General features: G+C 40.7%; 1 protein-coding gene across 1 annotated transcript in view; it reads left to right on the forward strand.

Moving 5' to 3' along the window:
• KCTD8 (potassium channel tetramerization domain containing 8) overlaps positions 1-15886 on the forward strand; it is a 168018-nt gene extending 152132 nt beyond the window's left edge. The window contains exon 2 of the mRNA XM_065405535.1: positions 15426-15886. Coding sequence (XP_065261607.1) covers positions 15426-15886 — 461 coding nt within the window. The remainder of the gene's footprint in view (positions 1-15425) is intronic.
• The last annotated feature ends 11229 nt before the right edge of the window (positions 15887-27115 follow it).

The following is a 27115-nucleotide window of genomic DNA, read 5'->3' on the forward strand; positions in this document are numbered from 1 at the left end:
CTGGCTCTCTCACAGCTGAGCTGTAGGGCCCGCCTTTTAAACTTCCTGTCTTGCCTCTCTGCTTCAAGTGGGTGGGGGGCTGTAGGTGGTTCGGCTCCACCAAGGGCAGTGGTGTCATCCTTCCCCATAAGGCTCAGGGGGAGGCCACTACACTTACTTTAAGGCTAAAGAAAACCAAATCAAAGGGGGTTGTTAATGTCTGCAGAGTCCAACTCAAATGGAAGGGAACTATTAGAAACAAGGATTCTGATATATTAATCCTTTCTGTTACATCTGGTTGACAGAATTGGAGCCTCTGTTATGACTATCCTTACTTTTCTCAGTTTGTCAGCCCCAAACAGTTTTGTTACATGGTATCTACTGGCCAGTTTTTGAGCAGCCTGGCTGATTTTTTTTAGTGCCAGAACAGTTGCCGGTCAGAAGAAATAATTTACTGCATTTTTTGCTGTGCATATGTGCAGCTGCATGTACAGTGATCTTAATTACCAGCTGCACACGTCATGGCTAGGAGCATGCCATGGCCTCCTGACCAGCACCCGAGCCCACTCTGCATACATGCAGTGTGCTGGGACAGACACCAGCTAATGGGGAAGTGACTCCCTAGACCACACCTAAATCCCTCCAAATCTATATAATTTTCAAAGTTCTGAGCTCCTCCCAATAGTTCTTCCCAGCCCAGGGACCTGGCCCCATTCACAGACTGGCTGGTTTTTCTGTGCCTCAGAGGTGGCAGCTCTAATAAGTCCATTAAGTTCAGTGGAGTTACTCCTGATCTACATCAGTGTAAGTTTGAGGAGAGTCAGATGCAACAATTCTGCAGGGGTTCCTCTGAACAGATGGGCAAAGCTAGGCAAGAGAGGGCACGTGGCTCCCCTCTCCTTTCTATATCACTGCATAGAGTACAGCCAGAAATCTGGTGCTTGTGTAAGTGACTGAGCTTCTAGACAAATTCTTAAGGTTTGTGATTTCACCCATTCTTTCAAATCAGCAGGTGGGTCCAGGGTTAGTCACCGGAGGGGACACACACTGGACCTCCAAAAACAAAGTGTAGGGGCCATTCCTCAGTGCATCCACCCAACATCCCTACCTAGGGATTCTACCCATCCATTTCTACCTACCTCAGCACTCTGCATAATATTGCTGTGTATCATTGTTGGTACCTATGCACATCTGCTGGTGGGGATGCAGCTTCTACACCCATGATATAGCCCTGTTTATGCAAGGAGCAGCTGCTTTTGTTATGTAAGAGTGTTGAGTGTGGCTTGACAGTTCAAAAGGTCATCCTCCTCAGGCAACAATGCAAAGTTCTGAATGCTGATCAGAACAGAAAACTGCCCGCTGCAGCTAGGAGCAGGCTTTGGCTTGTGTGCTCTTAGTTAGATGTAAGGTTAATGGAAGGTATTTAAAACAAGCCCTCCTTGTGTTAGTGTAAAAAAACACCACTACTTCTTTGGTTATGGATGAGATTATGGATGAGATCCACAAATTTAAGGTGGATAAATGTAAAGTTATGCACATTGGAAAAAATAACCCCAACTATATATACACAATATGATGAGGACTGATTTAGCTACAACTAATCAGGAAAGAGATCTTGGTGTCATCGTGGATAGTTCTCTGAAGACGTCCACGCAGTGTGCAGCGGCAGTCAAAAAAGTAAACAGGATGTTAGGAATCATTAAAAAAGGGATAGAGAATAAGATGGAGCATATCTTATTGCCCTTATATAAATCCATGGTACGCCCACATCTTGAATACTGCATACAGATGTGGTCTCCTCATCTCAAAAAAGCTATACTGGCATTAGAAAAGTTTCAGAGAAGGGCAACTAAAATGATTAGGGGTTTGGAACGGGTCCCATATGAGGAGAGAGTAAAGAGGCTAGGACTTTTCAGCTTTTCAGATATGATAGAAGTATATAAAATCATGAGTGGTGTGAAGAAAGTGAATACGGAAAAGTTATTTACTTGTTCCCATAATATAAGAACTAGGGGCCACCAAATGAAATTAATGGGCAGCAGGTTTAAAACAAATAAAAGGAAGTTCTTCACACAGCGCACAGTCAACCTGTGGAACTCCTTGCCTGAGGAGGTTGCGAAGGCTAGGACTATAAAGGGTTTAAAAGAGAACTAGATAAATTCATGGAGGTTAAGTCCATTAATGGCTATTAGCCAGGATGGGTAAGGAATGGTGTCCCTAGCCTCTGTCAGAGGGTGGAGATGGATGGCAGGAGAGAGATCATTTGATCATTACCTGTTAGGTTCACTCCCTCTGGGGCATCTGGCATTGGCCACTGTTGGCAGACAGGATACTGGGCTGGATGGACCTTTGGTCTGACCCAGTATGGCTGTTCTTATGTTCTTATGAGATTCCATAATAGCAAATGTTGCAAAGTGTATGACTGTTACAGGAGAGAAGAAACATCTGTTTTAATACCAAATCAAAACTTATCTATAGTTTTTGTTCATATTTTGTATTCTTTTGTGAGTTTTATCTAACTGCACAACTAAAACTTAGGAAAACTCTCACTGGTGAAATGGAATGAAAATCCTAATTAGTGAAGTGAATATAGTACTGAATGAGCTTGTATACAATGTAAATGGCTACTTACGAATATGCATTGAGTGGTGCTATTGCAGCATTGCGTTTTTCTCTGTGACAGTATTCCCAAGTAATTGTTTCACCTGCTGGCCAATCCTCCTTTATGGCGGTCCAAGCGGGGAAAGAAAATAAGATAAAATAAATTAGTTCTGACTTAATGAAATGGTAGTATAAACAATTACTGACTGTGCCTTTGGATAAATTCAGATGGATCTATTAGAATTATAGCAATAACCTGCAAATCTGTTTTCACTGGGAGGGAGGTTAACTATGGTGAGAGAAAATTGTTGCAGTTTATTTAGAAGATATGAGATTTTAATGTAAAAGTTTTTCTTAAATAGTATCTGTTGTGTTTCCAAACTGATCTTTTTTTCAGGGCTGTTTCCTCTTCTCCATACTTCTTCAATATTGTTGTTCAACCCTAGTGGAATCTTATAATGAAAAGAATAATATCTACTCTATGCCACACTTTGCCTAATTGAAATAGTCCTCTGAAGTAGGTGTTTTCCCAGTTTGTAGTACTAATGCAAAATTTTATAAATAAATATGTAACACTTCTCTGCAATTTTCACATTCTACTTTCTTGTATAATTCTTTGTTTACTTTATTCCTACTTTTTGTATAGCTAAATTATATAGATACGATTGGTCTTTATCTCAGTATTGTCAACACCCAGTTTGTTGTGACTTTCACAATATTTGGTGTTTCTCTTAAAGCCCCAGTGCCTGGGGTCATTTGAATATGTGAAAGATTCAACTTTCATTAAAAATACTACCACTCTGATCTGGTAGTTCTTTACATTCAGTTTGCAAGAATCCCATCCAGAATTTTTATTATTCTTTTAGGTTTTAAAAAGGATTCTTCAGAAAGAATTAAAAATAAATTCATACAAATTGTACCATGTGTGGCAAGGCACCTCTTTTGTCTTGCCAGACCAAGCACTTCCCCCTCTGGCGAAGGTGGGGTAAATCAGCCCCACTCCACTCTGGCAGCATTTGTCTTCCCCCCTTCTGTGCTCCTTTGGCCATATTTCCTGGGTAGGCCTACGGGGTGATCATCCACCAAACAAAAGGGGAATAGTCCCATAAACACAAAAACAAAGTGTGATACCTTCCCCTGCCTCCTCACTGGGGCTGGCTATCTCCCTGTAGCTTGCCCCAGGGTGTCAGTCCTTCCCCTAGCAGCAGGGGCGGCTCCAGGCACCAGCTCAGCAAGCGCGTGCCTGGGGCGGCAAGCCGCGGGGGGCGACCTGCCTGTCACCGTGAGGGCAGCAATCACGCTGCCTTCGGCGGCATGCCTGCGGGAGGTCCGCCGGTCCTGCAGTTTCAGCGGCAATTCAGTGGCGGGTACACCGAAGGCACGGGATTGGCGGACCTCCCGCAGGCATGCCGCCAAATCCGCGTTACCAGCGGACCTCCCGCAGGCATGCCACGGAAGGCTGCCTGACTGCCGTGCTTGGGGTGGCAAAATACATAGAGCCGCCCCTGCCTAGCAGGCACTCAGGCTTGTCTGCTTCCCCTATGGGGGAAGCAGCCTCCCCTCCTGAAGAAACTTACTTCCCTGCTGCCACTAGCTTGTCTCTCTCGCCCTCCTGGTTTTAAAAGGTCTCAGGCAGCCCTTAACTGGATCTAGGTGTTCCTAATTGACCTGAGGTAACTCCTTCTCAGCTTATAGGGAAGAGGCCTTTAACATTCTAGGGATAACATATCTGCCTTCTCACACCCTCTTGCAGCCTTCCAGCCTGACTTTGTTACACATGGCTATTTGCTTTAGAAAACAATCTGTTTTTTTTTTAACAAAAATACCATGGCTTATAATAATTTTTACAAGAGCTGATCATGTAATGCATTGCAAATAAATTATCAGATTAATTTAACCCTTTTTACTATTCACAAATGTCTACAATCTTGATTTCTGTTTGTCACAAGTATTCACCACATAGTTTAGATTAACATAATTTCAGCCTGAGTTGTGTGCAAATTATTCAACTTTGACTTTTTGTTGTATATCATTGGACAACTAAATCACATGTATTGCCTCTGCTCCCTAATTGGATTATTAAAAGTTTTAAAATAGGAGAATAATGAATTCTGGCGCTTTGAGAATTAAATTGGCAAAGTAGAACATCTGGCCCCATGACTGTACACCATTAATGGATCAGTATTTACCCATATTTTCTAGACACTGATATCTGAGGGTGAAACTCACCCCCGTGCAGAAGGCACCACTTAAGTGGGTCAAAGGACCAATCTGATATTTGGATGCTAAACTGGAGCCTTCCCCCTTAAGTTTCATTCTTGGGTATATTCCCGATACCTGGGTATTTCCTGGTAACAAGGCAGTGTGGTTCCAACATGCAGGTTTGGTCACTAAAAAATTAATCGTGTGAAAATGGAAAAGTTGATCCCCACTAAATATTGAAGCCTGGCTCAGGGATATGGCTGACCTCACAGCTAACAAATGACTGGCAGAAAATTCAAAGCAATTTGGGCTGACTTTTTAAAGGTTTATGATTAACATAGACCCTGAAGATAGCTATGTTGCTTCCCCTCCCCTCCCTTATCCTAACCTTCTTTATTTACTTTGTGTATTATAAGGGATCTGGTATTTTGGTAAGTTTGTTGTATTTGGAAAAATTAATAAAAAACAGAATGCACCACTTAAGTCCCTTCCTTCTCTTCCTTTGTCACAGATGTAGAAGTTTCTCATCTGCTGTCCCGTAACCCCTCCACTTACCCAATGACAGCATCCCATCCCATCTCCTGATTGCCCTAGCACCTATTCTCATCCCCTACCATATTCTTCTCTTTACTCTCTCTCTCTTTGTCCCTGCCCCCCAGCCCCAGCTCTTTCCCTTCTGTGATGGGGTTTACAGACCCTACACTCAGGTAAAAAGAGTGGTAGAACTGTATTGGGCAAAGAAGCTGCTGGGCATGATCCCCATGAAGGACATGCTTAAAAGGGAGCTCTGGTAGTACGACATGGGGGGAACGTGGAGGAGAGACTGGCTACAAGAAGGCAGACATACTGCAGCCGCTGAGGCAGAGCAATCTAGAAGAGAAGGACTGGGACTGTGAGTAAGGCCTGACAGGGATCCCTCTTCCCCCTTGGCTAAGAGGAGGCACACCTGGACTCTGAGGGTGAGCTAGGAAGCAAACCTTCTCTCCCAAGCTGATGCCCTGAACTACCGAGACTGTGGAAGCAGAAGGCTGGGGGCCATACCCCAAATTGAAGGGAAACAGGGAAGGTAGAAAATGGCCCAGGGGAGGCTGATCATAGAATCATAGAATATCAGGGTTGGAAGGGACCTCAGGAGGTCATCTAGTCCAACCCTCTGCTCAAAGCAGGACCAATTCCCAACTAAATCATCCCAGCCAGGGCTTTGTCAAGCCTGACCTTAAAAACCTCTAAGGAAGGAGATTCCACCACCTCCCTAGGTAACCCATTCCAGTGCTTCACCACCCTCCTAGTGAAAAAGTTTTTCCTAATATCCAACCTAAACCTCCCCAACTGCAGCTTGAGACCATTATTCCTTGTTCTGTCATCAGGTACCACTGAGAACAGTCTAGATCCATCCTCTTTGGAACCCCCTTTCAGGTAGTTGAAAGCAGCTATCAAATCCCCCCTCATTCTTCTCTTCTGCAGACTAAACAATCCCAGTTCCCTCAGCCTCTCCTCATAAGTCATGTGCTCCAGCCGCCTAATCATTTTTGTTGCCCTCCGCTGGACTCTTTCCAATTTTTCCACATCCTTCTTGTAGTGTGGGGCCCAAAACTGGACACAGTACTCCAGATGAGGCCTCACCAATGTCGAATAGAGGGAAATGATCACGTCCCTTGATCTGCTAGCAATGCCCCTACTTATACAGCCCAAAATGCCGTTAGCCTTCTTGGCAACAAGGGCACACTGTTGACTCATATCCAGCTTCTCGTCCACTGTAACCCCTAGGTGCTTTTCTGCAGAACTGCTGCCTAGCCATTCGGTCCCGAGTCTGTAACAGTGCATGGGATTCTTCCGTCCTAAGTGCAGGACTCTGCACTTGTCCTTGTTGAACCTCATCAGGTTTCTTTTGGCCCAATCCTCTAATTTGTCTAGGTCCCTCTGGATCCTATCCTTACCCTCCAGCGTATCTATCACTCCTCCCAGTTTAGTATCATCTGCAAACTTGCTGAGAGTGCAGTCCACGCCATCTTCCAGATCATTAATGAAGATATTGAACAAAACCGGCCCCAGGACCGACCCCTGGGGCACTCCACTTGAAACCGGCTGCCAACTAGACATGGAGCCATTGATCACTACCCGTTGAGCCCGATGATCTAGCCAGCTTTCTATCCACCTTATAGTCCATTCATCCAGCCCATACTTCTTTAACTTGGTGGCAAGAATACTGTGGGAGACCGTATCAAAAGTTTTGCTAAAGTCAAGGAATAACACATCCACTGCTTTCCCCTCATCCACAGAGTCAGTTATCTCCTCATAGAAGGCAATTAGGTTAGTCAGGCATGACTTGCCCTTGGTGAATCCATGCTGACTGTTCCTGATCACTTTCCTCTCCTCTAAGTGCTTCAGAATTGATTCCTTGAGGACCTGCTCCATGATTTTTCCAGGGACTGAGGTGAGGCTGACTGACCTGTAGTTCCCTGGATCCTCCTCCTTCCCTTTTTTAAAGATGGGCACTACATTAGCCTTTTTCCAGTCATCCGGGACCTCCCCCGATTGCCATGAGTTTTCAAAGATAATGGCCAATGGCTCTGCAATCACATCCGCCAACTCCTTTAGCACCCTCGGATGCAGCGCATCCGGCCCCATGGACTTGTGCTTGACCAGTTTTTCTAAATAGTCCCGAACCACTTCTTTCTCCACAGATGGCTGGTCACCTTCTCCCCATACTGTGCTGCCCAGTGCAGCAGTCTGGGAGCTGACCTTGCTCATGAAGACAGAGGCAAAAAAATCATTGAGTACATTAGCTTTTTCCACATCCTTTGTTACTAGGTTGCCTCCCTCATTCAGTAAGGGGCCCACACTTTCCTTGACTTTCTTCTTGTTGCTAACATACCTGAAGAAACCCTTCTTGTTACTGATCTGGAGTGGCAGCCAGAAGGGACTGAGCCACCCCTCACTTCTCTCCCCTTGGTCCCTGGGCTGGGACCTGGTGGAGAGGTAGAGCCTGGGTCCTGCCTCCTGAGAGATCCTGGAGGACCAGGGAGAGGCGACAAACTGTAGCTTGGCAGCCACGCCCTTGGACTGCCCAGAAGGTTTGGAGAGACTGTTTGGATGCAGCGTGACCACTAGGCCTGCTGGCCCCGAGCAAAGCCTGCTACTCCCTCAGAATGCAAGCATGCTTTAGTCTCTCCAGTTTTAAAGAAAACCACCCTTGATGCCACTTATCTCTCCAACTGTCACCCCACCTCCCTTTCATCCTCAAAGCTCATTGAACACATTGTTTCCAATTGCTATTGAGGTCCTCTCCTCCAGTGCCATCCTAGACCCTCTCCAGTCCAGCTTCTGCCCCTTGCACTGCACTGACACCATTCTCATCAAAATCTCTAATGACCTCTTCCTAGCTAAAGCTCAGAACAAATGCTTCAACCTCATTCTCCATGACCTATCAGACGCCTTTGATGCAGTTGACCACGTTCTTATTAAAATCTTGTCCTTCCTTGTCTCCCATGACTCTGTCCTCTCCTGGTTCTTCTCCTACCTCTCTAATCACTCCTTCAGCGTGTCCTTTGAAGGAACCTCCTCATCCCCGTCCACCTTTCTGGATATTTCAGGATATTTTCTTGATCCCCTTCTCTTCTCACTTGACACCTTATCTTCAGGTAATCTCATCCCCAAATACAAATTCAACTACCACCTTATTGCTGGTGACTCATAGATCTACCTCGCTTCTCCAGGCCTGTCTCCTTCTGTCAAAACTAAAATCTCAGCCCCTCTCTGACGACATCTTGTGGATGTCTAGCTATCAGCTCATTTTCAGCATCACTAAAACAAAGCTCTTCTCCCCCCACCCACTCTAAGCCCTCCATGCTACTTCCATTCTTGATCACTGTGGAGAATACCATCATCTTGCCTGTCACTCAGGGCCATTACCTGGGCATCATCTTTGACTTGGATCTCTGTCTAGGCCCTCACATTGAGGCTTTAATCTAAATCATGGTGATTCTGTATGCATAACATCTAAGATACAGCCTTTCCTGTCCATTCACATAGCTACTACTCTTGTTGAGGCTCTCAACTCACATCTGGATTACTGTAACATGCCCCACTCATGTCCGTTCAGAATGCTACTGCATTCTCTGACCTAGCCCATCATTTTTACCATGTCACCCATCTCTTTGCATCCTTCCTCTAGCTCCCTCTTCTCTATCACATCAAACACAAGCTACTTGTCTTCACTTTCAAGGTCTTTCATCGCCTATTCCCACCCTACCTATCATCTCTCATTCACTATAGAGATATAAACTCCTGCCTCTGATTGGCCCATGATACCTTTCTCCAGCGCTCATTTGTTAGATTTTCCAGTAAGCGCATTTGTACTTTCTCCCATTCTGCCCCTCACAGGTGGGAAGAGTTCCTTGTAAACATCTGCAAAATTAACTCATTATCCTCCTTCAAACTCTCTGTTTCTGTTGTGATGCCTGCAAAAAACTTGACAACGGTTTGGCCCCTGGTGTGCTGATGCCACTGTGCACCATGCTGACCAGTTTTGTCGCCTTGTTTCCTTGTACTCCCTCATCTATCAGTCTGAATCCATCTATGGTCTCCTGTTTTATACTTAGTTTATAAACTCTTTGGGGTAGGGACCATCTTTTTGTTCTGTGTTTGTACAGCCCCTAGCACAATGGGGTCTTGGTCAAAGGCTAGGGATCCTAGGCACTATGTAAATACAAATAATAATAAGTCTCATCTAGGACCTATTTTTATTATTTAAGTGGGATTTATTTGGTGCAGAGGCCTTGTACTGGACCTGTGTGCCTGGCTTGCCTGTAACAAGTATATATAAATATAAGGAAATATTGTGATATCTCAAATATCTCAATAGTGAATCAGGCCTCAGTCTTTTTGGGTTGTGTATACATTAGATTGACATGTTTTAGAACTTAACACGTTTGCTTTTTTATGTGAAGATAGAATACTATTTGCACACTGGCTGTATGTACAATACATCCTTTCTGCTTGCATTATTCTCTGTCATTAAAGGCAGTAACTTTACATATTTTAACATAATGCTTTTTTATTTAAAATGTACATCATAAAAATTAGGTGTGTGTGTCTTCTTTTTTTTTTTTTTTACAAAATTAATCAAGAGAAAGAAATTGTTTACCCAGCGTGGATGTGTGCTGAATAATCTATAAAGCAAATCTAGCAGTTTGGACCTATAGTTAGTATGTTGTTATTGGCACATGTTTACGTATTTTAGGATGTAATGCCCCATTGATTTCATATTCTGTTTCTTTATTTTTTATGTATAAGATCTTAATGATAAAACAAGAGATGGATAGTGCCACCAGTGTTGAAATAATTGATTTGAATTGTATTTCAGGCTCGTGACATGAAAGTTCCAAAGAATCACAGCACTTGACTGTCCCCGTTCAGTAGTTAGTAAGACACTAAAAGCTCTCAGCAGAAATTTCTGACCCTATGACAGGATCCTTGCAGATTGAGAAATCGCCAATATCCAGGGGGGCTGTCTTAGGGGTACAGAACTACATAAATCTAAGATGGGTATTTTGTGAATTATAGCTGTGGAATGGAAACAAGACCTTTCAAAAAAATTTGTGGCAAAAAACCAGGAGTGTGAGTGTGAACAAGAGAGAGACCCATTCCAGAATAGCCAATAGCCTTGTGTTTAGGGCATTCACATGGGACGTGATTCAGAGCAGGGACTTGAATCTGGGCCTCCCACATCTTTCTCTTGATCTCTCTCATTGAAGCTATCTCGCTTTGTATAAATAAAGAAATATTCATCGGTTCAGAGAAAGCAAGACTGACTTTATAGCATAGTGGTTGTAGAGCTCACTTGGGACATGGAACATCCAGGTTCAAGTCACTGCTCCAGTTCAGCGAGAGCTATTCTGGCATGGGTCTCCTTATTCTATCCTGGACCTGGGAAACTTTCTGGATGGAATTTTTGTGGAACCAGAAACGTTTCTGTGAACATTTCAATTTTGACAGATCAGCATTCTCTGATGAAAACACATTTAATCGAAAATTCCCAACCAGCTCTACTTGCACATACATGATTAACCTTATCATCATCAAATTTGATATGGGAAAAGAATTTCCCCTAAAGGTCTGGGGAGAGATGCTGCTGTCCTCTGTCTTTTTCAGGTTGGTAACTTCTTTCTCAAAGTCAAAAAATTTGCAACCACCTTGTGTTTACTAGAAAACTAAGAATAAAATATGTATCTATGATGACAATAAGCCTATCTAATGTATTTGTTTGGGTGTTTTGAGAATTAGACATGGAATACTTAACCTTCAAGAGTAAGGGCATGCAAGGAGTAGGGGAGCAAGGTTTTCTTTGCTTAGTTTGTAATAAAATGGTTAATGTCTCGTGACCTTACCCCCCCCCCCACACTTGCCTTTTATGAGCCCCCTAGGGGTTTTGACACACACGTTGAGAAACACTGCTCTACAGCACTAAACTAGGGTTGTCAATTAGGTTCCAAGTATGCTGAATTCAAAGCACTTCTTGTGCTTGTAGTAGGCATTGGTGGATGCATTGGACAAGTCAGGAACAATGTTTCTATATTACATTTTCCCCACCCTCATTTCCTTTCTTCTTGTATCTTCCAGCTTTCTCCCAACTCTCTGGGGTGTGTAGGAAACCATTTTGGGAGGAGGTACCATGTCAGTGTTCTGGCTATCTGCATCTCCCCAGTAAATCATCGTCAATGTATTTCCTTTCTGTTTGGTTTGATGTGCAATGCTGCAGCTTGCCCTCGTTTTTATGCTTGCTTTGTGTAACCTACTTGCCAGGAAATGGCATTTTTCACAATAAGCATAATATTTTTTTTAAAAAATTACAGACTTATTACTAATAAGACATAAAAACTAGACAGTTTTTGGACTACTTGTTGATTTCCCTGGAAGATGGTGACTTGCCAGTAAAACAGTTTCAATCAGTGTTTTCCCCTGTAGGTAATAAAAAACCCTCTTGGAAAAGCAATACATCCAAAAAAACATGCATGTGTGATATCCTGAAGAAAAGATTAGATTGGATAGTGGTGTCTATTGTCTGACCTATTTCATACCAAATAAATTCCCCTCTTTATATATCTAGACAGGATTACTATGTATAAATCAAGAGGCAGTAATTAGAAATGAATGAATGAAAGTCCCCACCCAGATGGCTTTCCTCAAGGAGTCCTCATCACCCATGCCATTTTACCTTTTCAAAAAGGTGTTTAGGTAAAAGATATTGTAAAGACTATCTTGATTCCAGGTTAACACCAAATGGAGTAAATATGACACAACATTTTCTTTTAAATTTATTTTGATACAAAGCACTTATCACTCACAGGCATGTGGTCCTAATCTTAAAGATAAATTGATTCATTCACTTCAAATACCACATAACCATTCACACACCATTGAGCTTAACACTATTAAAGGGTAATTTCCCCTGAAGGAATTGTGCCCACTGCAGCAACATTTGTGAGTCTTTTTATCATACCAAGGCAGGTAAAGAGATTAAAATAAAAGGCTTCATCAAGTGTGCAATCACATACATACTCTTCGTTTTGAACTGTCCATGTGTTCAAGCAGCAAATAAACATTCCTGAACATCTGAACACTTCTGTACATAATAAGAAGAGCTGACTGTACTCAGCCCACTACCAAATGTTTTGTTGATGTTAGGCAAGTGAGATCCCTCTCCCCTGCACTGAGTACAGTAATACAGAACTATAATTATTATGGAAAAATCATTTTGTCCTTTTATCATTTGAATATAATAAAACCTAATGGAATAAATCAAGGGACATATTTTGCCTTTGCCTGTTTTCATAATCCTCATGATATTTTTATGATTCTCGCCATTTCCTTTAGTTTCTCTACAATGATTCCTTAAGCACTTTACTATTACAGCTTTTGGTGTATAGCAAACACTAAGGTTACAGTAGGGCTTTTGTTATAACCCGCTCTTTTCACATATTCAAACTTTCTCAGAGATTTTCCTTTTGGGCTGAATGTTTTTAACATGGTTTTACCCAAAGATGATTTAAAAAAAAACGCAAAATCTGTTTCACATTTTTGGGTTACTGGAAGGGTAATGATGTATAGTCCTGATTTTCCTTTATGCTAAGGCTCCTTTATGTTGCCCTGACAGAGTAAAAGGGCCCTAATAACATTCCTACCCACTTTAAGATCCCTTTCCTCTCAGAATAGTGTAAAGGAGTCTTAATATAAATGAGATTTAGGGTCATATAATGTTTCCACCATAGAAAGATCAGGGTGAAACCCTGGCCCCATTCAAGTTAATTGGTATTTTGCCATTGACTTCTATGGGGCCAGGTTTTCACCCTAACACTTTTTGCACATAAATTTCTTTAAAAAATTGATGAACTTTTGGGAGCAGATCCTCAGATGTTGTCAAAACTTTTTTTTGGAGGGGGGAGGGGGGAATGAAAAATGGCTTTTTGACAAAACAATTTTCCACAAAAACATTTTCATTAAAAATGTTCCGGTTATCATTGAAAAAATCAAAACTCAACTTTCTTCCAGTTTTAACCAACATGTTTTTTGTTTAAAACTGAAAAAAAAAATCACACTTTGATATTTGTTTTTATTTTTTGTCAAAAAAAAAAGTGCTAGAAAAATCATTGTTGCCTGACCAGCTCTATTAGTTAACACTTTATCTAATCTGTGTATTTAACAGAATTATTTGTTTCCTGATAGGTTTTCCATTACTGTATATTGGACCCAAGTGATGTGTTGAATATTTTTTATTTTCAAATGATCATGATATTTATTTCCATCTCTATATTTATCCATATGTGTCATATTCAGCTGTAACTTCCGTACTGTGGCGGTAATAAGATTCTTCTGCTCCTAAAACCCTTTTAATAGTTCATCAAAATAGAAAACCTGAAGTGTCTTAATGATCTATGCATATGCTTGCAACTTTTATGAGAACTCTGCTGTATAACAATCTCCTGTAAAAGTAAATCTACTTATAAACAAACAGAAAAAAAAGCTGAGACATACTGTATGAATAAAAGAACTGTGAGTGGAGAAGAAAGATTATTACCAGTTTCACTACTGTACACACAGTAAAAGCAACATTTGAAATAAATGTAATAGGCTAAATTATAGAAGCTCAGAGGGGGTGTACACTAAACAAAGAGAATCTCCAAGCCAACTCCTTTCTTCTCCAGTGCATCTGCAGAGGAAGCAGCCAAATAATTTGGATTTGAATATGCTCACCCTAATTTTGAGTCTGATCTATGAATGTTTAAAAGAAATAAATATCTGTCCTGAAAAGTAAAATATGAATAAGTGGTAATATCACAATTCTTCTAGTGTTTCCAACTTGAAATTTTTTTATTGTATGAAACAGAGCTTGAGAGAATCTTCCATAACCTGTTCAGATAGTTTCGCTTTTTCTGTTTGTGAATTTTCCATGAGCAGCTGTTTTTTCAGACTTGTTTAGAGAATATTTTCCGCTAATAATTCTTGGTCTATAGATTGTGGATAATTCATTGAAATATTCATTATCTGAAATTCCATATTTGAGCTGTGTTGGTTAGCTATGATTGAACATATAGAACCCAAGGGATTGTTTCTGTTTCCAGTTTGGATGAGCATAGCTCTTAGAATCAGGTTTTCAGTACAAGTAATTACATTTAGGAATCCAATGTTCACTTTCCATGAATATTTTGTAATATTGTGGATAGTTTTATCAATCATTTCTGTCAGTACATTTGTTTGATAGAATCTACATGGAAAGCAAAGACAGAAGGGGGGCATGAACACAGGCAAAGTACATTCAATTTTTTTTTATCTGAGCAAATATCCATGCAAAAAATATGTTCACCCAACTCTACTATGAAGACTTGTGACCTACAAAACTGCCCTTCTGCCTCTCTGGTAAACAACCCAAGGGAGATTATGTAGATGTGGTAGACCTCACAGACACTAATACTAAACAAGTGTGTGATAAGAATCAGGCCCCGAGACTCTCCATTAGTAGCACATATGATGCTACCTATAGAATAGTATTGCTTTGAGTCTGGTGCTTCAGTGCAATGGTGACATCTACAGAACACAGAACTAGTGGATATTTGTTAGAACAAAATAACCCAGAGTTTCCTAAAACATAATGGAACCCTAGGACCTTTTTTACTTAAGCAAAGGACAAGTTTTGCAAATAGTATGGCATTATTTTCCTAATACTCCAACAATCTAGTTTTCCATAATAAGCTACTTGGAGTATAATGGCAAAATAGCTCATTTAAACATGCCTGGAGGGATTTCTGGTGCAGATAATCTGTCAACATTATGCACATTTCATTGCCTGCAGAAGAATCCAAGAGATGAATTTATTCTTGACATAGAAATATATTTCAGTAGGGAGACTATTGTGTTAACTTCATATTGAACAGAAAGGTAGGTCCAGACTCTCAGTTGGGATAAAATGGCATAGTGCTAGCAAATAAAATGAAGCCACACCATCCTATGCCAGCTGAGAATCTAACCTGTAGTTTACAAAAGTGCATCACAAAATAGTGTTAAAAATTGTAAAAACAGAGCCCAATTTTCTGTTTAAGTTGCTGTCTAGTTAATGTTTATAATTTTTTTGTTGTTGCTTTTTTTAGGACCACCTCAGAGAACAGTGTCTCCCAAACAAGAACATGAAGAAAGGAAGCATGACAAAGTCACAGACAAAGGAAGCGAAAGTGGGACTTCCTGCAATGAGTTGTCCACCTCTAGTTGTGACAGCCATTCAGAGGCTAGCACTCCTCAAGAAAATGCTGCTGGCACCCAACAGTCAACAGCACACCAGCCAAATACTCTAACTTTGGATCGTCCATCTAAGAAGGCCCCATTGCAGTGGATGCCACCTCCAGACAAACGCAGGAACAGTGAACTCTTTCAAACTCTCATTAGCAAGTCTAGAGAAACAAATCTTTCTAAAAAGAAGGTATGTGAGAAGCTGAGTGTTGAAGAAGAAATGAAAAAATGTATTCAAGATTTTAAAAAAATCCATATTCCAGATTACTTTCCAGAGCGCAAACGGCCATGGCAGTCTGAACTCTTACAAAAATATGGGTTATAGTTAATTGCCTCCCTCATGAAGTATCTCTGGTGCATTTGATGTTTATTAAAGTTGCCACTATCCTACTGCTGTCCTCCTTATGGTCCACTCTGCAGTCAGAGTGATTCCTACTGCTTATTTCTTTCTGTGAACAGTGGATGTTGGATAGTACATGGTTTCTTAAAAAAAAATTAAACAAAAACAAGATGAATCTGGACTAAACCATTTTATATTAGTAAAACAAAATGTGCATGATCAAGAAAGTTGGTTTTCACACTATAATCATCTGGGATTCATTGTCATTTTGTAACTCATCAAATAAAAAACCCAATCATCAGATCACTATCACTTTATGTCATCAGTAAAAATGACTCAACCTTTCTATGGATGGAGAGAAACAGGGTTTTAAATTTGATAGGACTGGTTACAGAACCAAATCCCAATACTCTTTCAATGTTAATGCAATAAAGCAAATATCTATTCTGCATGAGCACAATGTTACAAATAAATCACACAAGAACAAGAGGTTTGTCTGTTGCTTGGGTAAATATTTGTTTAATGCCAAGCCTATAAGCGTAAAATGTCTTGGGGATTGAATTTGCAGATCTGTGATTTTTTTGTGTGTACAGTGTTCTGTATGTAAGGATGGTGTAAATATGCCTTATACTGTTTCATTATTGCACCAACATTCATCTATTAGTGCTTGTCAGAACTATTTCTGTGAAATGCAAACTTAATGGCAGATTGTGAAAACTGGTTTGATGGTCTGAAAGTTTCTGTTATCATGTTAGTCAACAAAATTGGAGAAAAATAAAAAAGACATTAATGTATTTATTAAAAAGAACCATCTGGTAGATTTTCTCGGCTATCATTGTCTTCTTTGAGTAGATCTAAGGCTAATTGTTACAATTTGTTCTGTGTTTGCATAACACTTCAACTCTGTTACTGAAAAAAACAAAAACAAAGAAAATATGTTTCAACAGCCGGTGAGTAAATGTTTGGGTGCTAGAGTTTAATTGGAGTTTTTGACAGAGACTCAGTAAGATCAACAGAACCACATTACTGATTTTAAAGCACACAACCAACTATGATAAAGATCTCAACCAGGAGTGCACTAATGTAATATTTTAACTGACCAAACAGAAAACGGTTCTGACAGCTATTGGAAAACTCCTCTTAAAATACTGGATTTCAAAATGTCAATAACCCGGTGTACTACACTTACAAATGATGAGGTTAGTATGAATATTCAGCTCTAGAGTAGACAAAAACAGAATTCATAAACCAGATATGAAAATCAATATCTTTTTCAATATAACACAAAATCTCTGGTTAAAACAAACATGTTTTGAATCTATAAAAGTGTTGCTGAAGCATGGAGGAGAGCTACTAAAGAATTGGCAAATGTGTGCATAAGCATTAATAATTATTAATACTATTATAATCTCATATATATATATATATAGTTATGAAAATCTATAGATGTTCTTACAGCAATGTAAGAAGACATAATTCTGTTCTTAATTATCATTTCAGCTAAATTTAGTAAATAAGGGTTGTAAACACCAGGATCATCCCCATCACCTTTGCAGCCTATGAGTCCTCTGATATAGGAGGTCATTTTTTATGAAAAATTGCATATTCTTGATAGCAGCGCAGCCGCTTCATTCCTTCAGAAGGCATAATCACTATGTAAACCTAGTAACTATCAAGTTAAAGGTCTTATTTATTATCTTTAATGCGCTTCATGATCTGGGACCAGAATGTCTAAAAGCCCATCAACTGCTCCAGGATGAAGATCACAATCAACAAGTACACTCCTCTGGCACAATGGAACTCTCTCCGATAAGGGTAAAGCTTGTCTGTGCAAGAGACAGAGATTTCTTGGGGTCTGGTCTGGGTCTGTGAAATGAACTCCCCCAGGAACTAAAACCCATCACAAACCTCCTTACTTTCCGCTCCAAGTGCAAGATGCATTTCTTTGACCCTGCCTTCTCTAACATAAATACATAGCAACATATATATAAAAAAATAAAAACCCAACAAAAATACCAAGAGAACCCCATCAAAACAAATATAAGCCCCAGAGAACAAGGTTTTCAAAAAAGCCCTCAAGGCCAGATTTTCAGGTGCTCAGTGCACATAATTGGAACCAGATTTTCAAAAGTACTCAGCTCTGAATAGCTCCAATAGTGAAACTTATGGCCAGATGTTCAAAAGAACTCACCCAGTGTGCTGAGCCCTTCTGAAAATCTGGCTTCTGATTTTGGTGCATAAATAGGAGCAGAATTCTTGTGAAAATCTGGCCCCAGGTATGGACTCTGACATTTTTTTTGAAACTCTGTCCCCAAATGCTATGAGAACTGTTGTCCAGAGAGACCATCTTTTTCTGTGCAATACTGCCACAGTTAGAGCAGGCGAAGTGCTTGGACTAGAGTCCCCTGTATACAACGAGTGAGGCATTCGTTGTGAGGAATCCTTGACTTTGGAATTCACTTCCGTCCACAAATAAAGCTGATCAAAACTCAGAATTTCTGTTCAATGGGAAACTGACATTTTAAAAAACAATTGTACTGAATTGGAACAAAAGATTAAAATTTTGAAATTTTCCACAAAATCAAATTAAATAAAGCTGTTTTGGGTCAGTCAAAATGTTTGATTTTGATTTCAACATTTTATTTTTATTTCATTATTTATTTTCAATTTTATGTATTCTTTTTGCTTTATTTTATATTAAAATTAGGATTTAATGAATTTTAATTTATAATAATTGGTGATTGATATTCGGTTTATTTGGTATTGTAATAGATATTGTCATGGATAATGGGTATTTTAAATGGTATTCTAAATTCTAACAGAGTACCACATGGAGCAGTTGTCAGTCCAATTCTATTTAATATTTTTATCAACAATCTAGACAATGATTTAAAATCTTAGCTGGTACAGTTTGCTAATGACTCAAAGATTGGTGGGGTAGTAAATAATTAGGAGGATGAATTGCTGTTACAGAGTGATCTGAATTACCTGGTTAAATGGTCAGAAACCAGAAAAATACATTTTAATTCAGCCAAATGTGGGTTAATACATCTGGGAACTAAGAATGCAGGTTATTCCTATCAGATGGGAGACTCTATTGGAAAGCATTAATTCAGAGAAGGACTTCAGGGTCACCATAAATATTTGCCTCAACATGAGATTTCAGTGCAATGCTGTGGCTAAAAGGGCTAATGGGATCCTTGGATGTATAAAAAGGGAAATATCAAATAGAAGTGGGGACATGATCTTGCCTCTGTAAACAGTACTACTAAGACAGCTACTAGAATAATGTATCCCATTCTTCTGTCTACACTTCAAGAGGGGTATTGTAATACTGTGGAGAGTTCAAAGGAGGGGCCACAAAGATGATTCAGGCAGGAGCTGGAGAACAAGCTTTACAATATGAGGATTAAGGAGCTCAGTTTATTGAAGAGACTGTTGAGATGTGATTTGATCACTGTGTGTGTAGATACTTACACATGGAAAATACAGTGGGTGGCTTTTCAGACTTGCTGACAAAAAGCATAACAAGATCCAATGGCTGGAAGGGGGACAAATTCAACCTTGAAATAAGTCACAATTTCATAGCAGTGAGGGTAAACAAACATTGGAACAGCTTGCCAGGGGAGGTAGTGGACTCACCATCACTTGGTGTTTTTAAGGCAAAATGTTTCTAAAATATATGCTTTTGTGTAGTTTCTGAGCAAAATTATATGGCCTGTGTGCGTGGGCAGGGAATTGGGCTGGTTGGTCCCTCCTAGTCTTGGAATCTGTGAATTTATGAGTCCTCCTGTTCATCCCTTTCCACGATGGGCTATGGGGAGAACGGGATTGCCTGTATTGCCCTCAACATGCTCATAATGCTTGTAGCCCTGCATTAAGACAATGATTAAAATCAAATCTCATGCTTCAGGGTTTCAGACTGTCATCTGCAGGGGTCACGAAGGAATTTTTTTCTCTTGGTACACAGTTGGCTAGATATATTATGCTGGAGATGGGACACCAGATGGACTGGACCATTGTTCTCAGGTTGTACAGAGAATTCTTTTTCTTAGATGTCTGACTGTCTTGCTTACATGCTCAGGATCAAACTGACTGCCAGATTTGGGGTGGGAAGGAATTTCCCCCAGATTAGATTATCAGGAAATTTTGGCGGGGGTGGAGGATGGGAGTAGGGATTGCCTGCTGGGAACACCAGGGCATGTCTCACCTAATCTACTCCCTGCCATTACATGGACCTCACGCATTCTCTCCTACTCTCTGCTTGTCGCATACAACAGTTGAATTTCCTGAGCACTGAAATGCTTTAATTTAACTAAAGTCATTGGGTTTAATATAGGGATATTTTGGATGAAACTTTAATGGTCTATGATATTAAGGAGGTCAGCCTAAATGATCTAATGACCATCCCTCTGTGTCCGCCTCCCTGTTTGGTCTCCTAGAATCTTCTTCAAGCAAAGAAAGACAAAAGTCAACAGTGGCTGTAAGGTTAGCCTACTGTACATGCTTTGAAATTGATTCTGAAACAGAATCAATTTAACAGACTTAAATATGACCCTTCCATTATCATTGCAAATTATTTCAGTTTCAGCAAATAATTAAGTTTAAGAAAATTATTTTTAAAAGTTGTAGTTGCTTGAAGCTAATATTTTCTCTTAAATCTGTCCCTTTTTTTGCTCTGGCTGCAAACATACAATCCTTAGAGAATCAAAATGTCATCATGCATTTACCAACCTGCTGCAGGTATTACAGAAAGAAACTGATTTGAATTTAGTATCATGCTATTTGATCAAAACATATAAAGATTCAAAAATTGCTGAATTGCTTAACAACAGCCATTTGTGCCTTCTTAAATAAATCTGCTTTTGCAAATTTGTTTGACCTACCAGCATCTGTCCTGTTGCCTACATAACTGTAAATAAATAAATTGCAAATTTTTAATGTTGAGGTTTATTAACCATTGGAACAACTTGCCAAAGGTTGTGGTGAATTATCCCTCATTGGCAAATTAAATAAGATGAGATGCTTTTCTAAAATATTAATTCCTGTTTGAACTAGAACATATTCAGGAAAGACCTATGGCCTGTGTTATACAAGAGGTTAGACTAAGAACATAAGAACAGCCATACTGGGTCAGACCAAAGGTCCATCTAGCCCAGTATCCTGTCTTCTGACAGTGGCCAATGCCAGGCGTCTTAGAGGGAATGAACAGAACAGGTAATCATCAAGTGATCCTTTCCCGGTCACTCATTCGCAGCTTCTGGCAAACAGAGGGTAAGGACACCATTCCTGCCTATCCGGGCTAATAGCCATTGATGGACCTAACTAGAGGATCACAGTTGTCCCTTCTGGTCTTATAATGTATGAAATTTTATATACTGTACACACACACACACACACACACACACACTCTCCTACAAAAGCTGGAAAACACAATTGGAACATATTTGATAACCTGGAGACAATGCTGAGTCAATTCTGAGAGATGCTGAGTGCCTTCAACTCAGTTCTTAGGAGAAGCTCAGAAATTCTGAAGAGTTTCTCAGCACTTTGCAGGATCACAGTACTGGTCTGGTTCCCTGTAAAGACAGTGTTTATGTACTACATCAGCTTATATAGTACAGGCCATCAAATATCTTCACTCCTTCAAGATCTGACCTGGAAAAACTTTGTAAACTTCTATCTAAAAGCAATTTTTCTCCTATATACTATTTTCTCCATCCACCTCTCCTATGTTTTTCATAGTTACTAAGGACATTCCTGTGATCAGTTTTTTACTTACGAGCTTATCTGTTCTGTACTTGAGGTTAAATTCAGACTGTAAAAGGTATTGCGGCAATAAATAATGATGGAGAGGCTGTGAGGGGGTGGGTAGAAGGAAAGGGGGCATGTTTGGGATGTTGCCAGACTGAACTCAATCAGAGCTGGTGAAAGAAGACAAGGCACAGTGTAAAGTCACGTGTGGCAGCATACTGAGAGTCCAAGAAGCACTCGTTCATAATAATAGGCAGCAAGTACATTCAGCATGGTCCAATCAGCCAAAGCAGTGAACCATAAAGGCATTTTTCAAAGACAAATGAGCAACTTACACTAGCAACCTTAGGTCTGCTATCAACATTGGTATTGGTGTTTTGCTGGAATCACTAGGATATGCACAGCCAGTCTACTGTTCAGATATCAGATTGCAATCAAACCCCCTATATGCGTGTTTGTACACCATAGGACATTGTAGTTTTCATTTACTTCTGAGGTATAACTTACACATACCTCATTAGACTTGTACTACTCTTTGCCATCACATCTCAATGGGATCCATAATCTTTCATTTGTTGTATCATAACTATTTCCACTGAAATCAATTCTGATGTCACAATTGGTGAAATCCCACCTTTTGTGTATTCAAATTTGTGGAAGGGGAGGACAGATCTACCGACCCTGGGTCCCTGCTGTTTCATCACAGCGTTCCTTCTCAGAAACGGCCCACAGCGGGGCTGATCCAGGAGGGGGAATTGCCAGTAAAAAATGTAGATGATTCACAGGGGACCACCTTGCAGTTCTCTGGGCTTCCATCTGTCTAGAATCTTGCTCAGCAAGTCTCCCAGCACCCATTCCCATCAACTGCACTGACTTGTACCACATCTAACCCCCACCCTGCACGCACCACCGCATGTGCAAGCAGTAGAAGGGAAGTACAAATACATTGCAATTTATTATTAAATTAAAAGAAATAATATTTTGCTGACCAGCTATTCCCCTGACACTCCTTCTGTCCCTGGCCAAGCCTCCCTTCAGCTAAGCTCTATGGTAGATGGCACAAAGGGTAGCAATGAGAGGTGGGGGAATGCAACATTGTAGCCACCTACCCCCCTGGGCATGTGGCCCTTCCCCACCAATTTACTGGAGTTTGATTCCCCTCCACTGCATGCCACAAAGAGGAGCATATGGCCCAAAGAGAGGATTATGCTTCAAGCTCAGAGTGAGAAGGAGCAATGAGTTCTTAAGAGAATAATGTAATATATTCATGTATATATGGTTAGTAATGAAGAATGAGGGAGAGAAATACAGAAAACATATTTCATAACTAAACTATGAGCTACAAATAGAATATTTTCTAATTATTATAGTTCCATGACATACAAATTATTTGACAGCTTCACTTGATCTCTTACAGGTTTCAAGCTATTCACAGGAAATCAAATCCTGAAGTTCTTATCTAGTCTTTACTCAAGAACCATTCATATTGCATTAAATGGGAATTTTGCCTTAGAAAGGGCTAGATAAGTACTATAGGATGTGGCCTATGGTGTTTTTAAACTACAGTATTTCCTCATATTTGACTTTAAACCATTTCTAGAGCAGTTTTGTCTGTAAATTAAAGGAATGTAAACAGAGTAGGAGGGAATGTTATATGTATAACATTGTATGTACAATATTAGATGAAGTTAAATAATTATTTAATAACACAATACTTAGCAAGAAGTCATACCAGAATAGATTAGTGCTAGTCACAAGGAATATATTAAATTAATATAAACAGAGGTGGCAGAACTGATAGGAAATAAATGGTCTATCTAACTTCTGAAACAACGTATAATCCTTAAACTAGTGTTGCTTTTATCTACTAGTTGTTTAACAGGCATGTAATTAATCAATGTAATATAATCAATCCATAAAATGTTAAAAGTTTAAACTCTTAGGGCTGTGTGTTGTTTTCAAATTGCAGTGTGGTCAGCGGGAGCTGTGTGCACATAAGACCCTTAAATAGGTTTGTCTTGCCTAAATTCTTCAGTGCTGTATATCAGAGTGTCTTCTCAGACAATGTAAGCCATATGTATTTAATGTGAACCTTATCTAAAGGCAGCATATAATGGAGCATTTCATCTTTCTCGTGTACTTAATTAGATTTGTATATGGCAGTGTATGGTATCTTCTGAACTGGTGACCTTCCAAAAATTCCCATTTTGCCCAAGTCTATCTGAACTGCTTTTGAAGCTTAAACTACATTCTCATGTGATTTCATGTTCATGTCTGATGTAAAAACATTACATTTCACACAAATAGTAACTCATAGTTCATCTTTATGGGCTCAATACCGTAGGCATTGAGGAATCTAGCCCTGACTTAACAAAGCATTGAAGTATAAGCTTGATTTCAAGCACATTAATGATCCCACTGAAATTTCTAGCTAAGGCTACTGTATTGGTGAAACCACGGTAGCCCTGAGGCTACAGTAATCCCTGTGCAGCTGCTACAGGGAAGAGCAGAAGGAAGATAGGAGGGAAAATGACCCTTTGTGACATCAAAGATTTGGAGGCGTCTTAACATGGCTGAACTCTGTTACCTCAGCCCTCTGATTATCCTCAGTGGGGCAAATCTGAGCCTCTTCCCCAGCTGATAGCTCTGTTTTTACATCAATGCTCAGCATCTTGCAGTACCAAGTCCAAGTATCATGAGAAAAGAGTTTCCCCCTTCATAGGCCTTTACAACACTAGGGAAGCATATCAACATGGACTGCCAACGCCACATTCTCTTGAAGAGTCCTTAAAAAGAAAGCCAGCATCACTTCTATTCTGTGATTGCTGATCACTCTGAATTTACATAACTAATTGTCTGGAAAGTGAATATATTTTTTCTTCCAAGAACCAATTGGGGCTGTACCTCAAAATGAGGAGAGAGCTCTAGACTTTCTGTATTCAAGACAAGCACTTCCACACATAAATAATGCTTGCTGTTAAAATTAAGAAATAGTTTGAAATTCAAAAAACAGATGAGGGTTTATTTAACCCTCTTCTACCTATATTTGTGATACTCTCACAAGATTATCTTCTTTGTATTATTATTGTTAACTATTTCCTCTTCTATGCAATAATTCTTTCCTTAATCTTCTCTGCTATGATACTATCTCCATTTACTACATTTGACTATGTCTAGAAATATACCCCAGCACACCTTCCCCAATGATTAGCTTTGATTTGATAGTACATCTTGAATCAGAGGGACAAATTGCTCTCTGATGTCTGTTTGTTCTTTGTAAGGAGAAATGTAAGTTTGTTTTTACAAAATGTGAGTGGGATTTCCAAAATCAGTCAGGCCCAGGTCCTCACGGGGCTCCTAACTCCCATTGATATCAACGGCAGTTAGGCATGCAAATACCTTTGAGGATCTAGGCCTCAGTACTGGGCTAGCTCTATCACCACTGATCTCAATGGTAAAACTCCAATGGGAGTAGAGTTAGGCCAATACTGGGCACTTCTGAAAATCCCATGCTAAAAGTTTAACTTTAAAGACATAGGGATAGATTCACAAAAGGACTTAGGTGCCTAACTGCCACTTTAGCTGCCTAAATCCCAGAATCAGGCCCCAATAGGATTCACAAAACCTCAGCAGAGCTATCACCAAATCGCGTAGGCACCAAAACTTGCTTATTGTCTAAATTGCTGCCATAAAACCTCCCAAAGCGCCTATGGTTCTGCCTTTGGGCATGTGCACTGCTACTCCCCTCTAGGCTTCTAGATGCCTAAGCTCCAGAGCAGGGGTCGGTAACCTATGGCACGCGGCCCATGGGGTTAATTCGCTGGCGGGCTGCAAGACATTTTGTTTATGTTGACCATCAACAGGCACGGCCCACTGCAGTTCCCAGTGGCTGTGGTTTGCCGTTCCCAGCCAATGGGAGCTGTGGGAAGCAGCACAGGCCACAGGGATGTGCTGGCAGCTGCTTCCCACAGCTCCCATTGGCCGAGAATGGAGAACTGCAACCACTGGAAGTTGCAGGGGGCTGTGCCTGCGGACGGTGAACATAAACAAAATGTCTCATGGCCCGCCAGTGGATTACCCTGATGGGACCCCTAAGGTTGCTGACCCCTGCTCCAGAGCAATACATGAATCATGGGAAGATAGGTGTTCCCCCGCCTAACTTGCCTGTGTGGCCCCACCAATAGGCAAGCTCAGCAGGAGTGGAGGATCTCACTCATAACTTTTAGCCCAGTGCTTAGGGTACTCACCTGGGATGTGGGAGACCCCCACTTCAGATCTCCCTCCAACTGAGGAGAGACAGCATTTGAACAGGGATCTTGCCACCTTTCACGTGCACACTCCAGCCCCTGGACTATAAGATATTCAGATGTGGGCCTCCCTCAATCTCTCCTGTTGAAGCTGTTCCACTGTGAATAGATAATTAAAGAGTCATTGGGCCACAGAGAGCGAGCGAGCATGAGATTGACTCTGTGGTCCAGTGGTTACAGCATTCGCCTGGGAGCCCCAGGATCCAGCTCCCCTCTTCCAATGGCCTTTTAAAATTATTTATCCACAGTGGAACAGCTTTAAGAGGAGAGACAGAGGGAGCCCGCCACCCCCATCAGAATACCCCATAACCAAGGGGTTAGGGAACTCATCTGAGAGGTGGCAGATCCCTACTGAAATCTCTTTGCCCCCTCAGACAAAGGTTGGACTTGAATTGGGGGTTTCCTACATCCCTGGTGAGTACCCTACCCCTGGGGTTAAAAGTGGTGGCAGTGCAGCAACTACAACAATAATGGCATAGCCATCTAATGTTAACCGAAGACTTGCTGCTGAGAATGCCATGCAGAGAGAGGTGCCACCCTCCAGCCTGGTGCTGAACTCCCAGAGGGGTGGGGTTTAGGACACAACCCTCTCCTTGGCACCTCCCATGGGGAACTGCTTAATGTGCTGGCTTCTGGGAATCCCGTTCTGAGACACCTCTCTCCTCATTCATTGTATAGGAAGCCCAAGTGCCTAACTCAGGCTTTATGAATCCCAGTGATTTCACGGCACCTAAAAGTTAGGCACATTGATGCTCAGCGTGCCATGCCTAAGTTCCTTTGTGAATCTAGCCTTAGAGCCTAAGTGTGTGTGTTAAAGCATAGAATTCCATAGCAAGTATTGCAGCTGAACCTACAGGTAAGTCAGTCTTTCAGGGCCTCTAATAATTTTTGTTGCTTTTGTTGTTTGTCTTCTCTGAACTCCTAGTTAATCAATACCTTTTTAGTAATGAGGTACCAACATATGAACACAGCTTTCCAGGTTTGGTCAGACAAGAGCAATAGAGAGAGAGACTATTATCGCTCTGCTCTATGATATGATGCCTCTGCATATGAACCCAATGTTGTGTTGTCTTTTTTATTTACTGCCACTGGGTATTACAAATTCAAATTTGTTGCCTGCTGTCATAACTATAAAGGGAAGGGTAACAGCTCT

This window comes from Emys orbicularis, chromosome 5 (genome assembly GCF_028017835.1).
Source record: "Emys orbicularis isolate rEmyOrb1 chromosome 5, rEmyOrb1.hap1, whole genome shotgun sequence".
Taxonomy (NCBI): Eukaryota; Metazoa; Chordata; order Testudines; family Emydidae; genus Emys; species Emys orbicularis.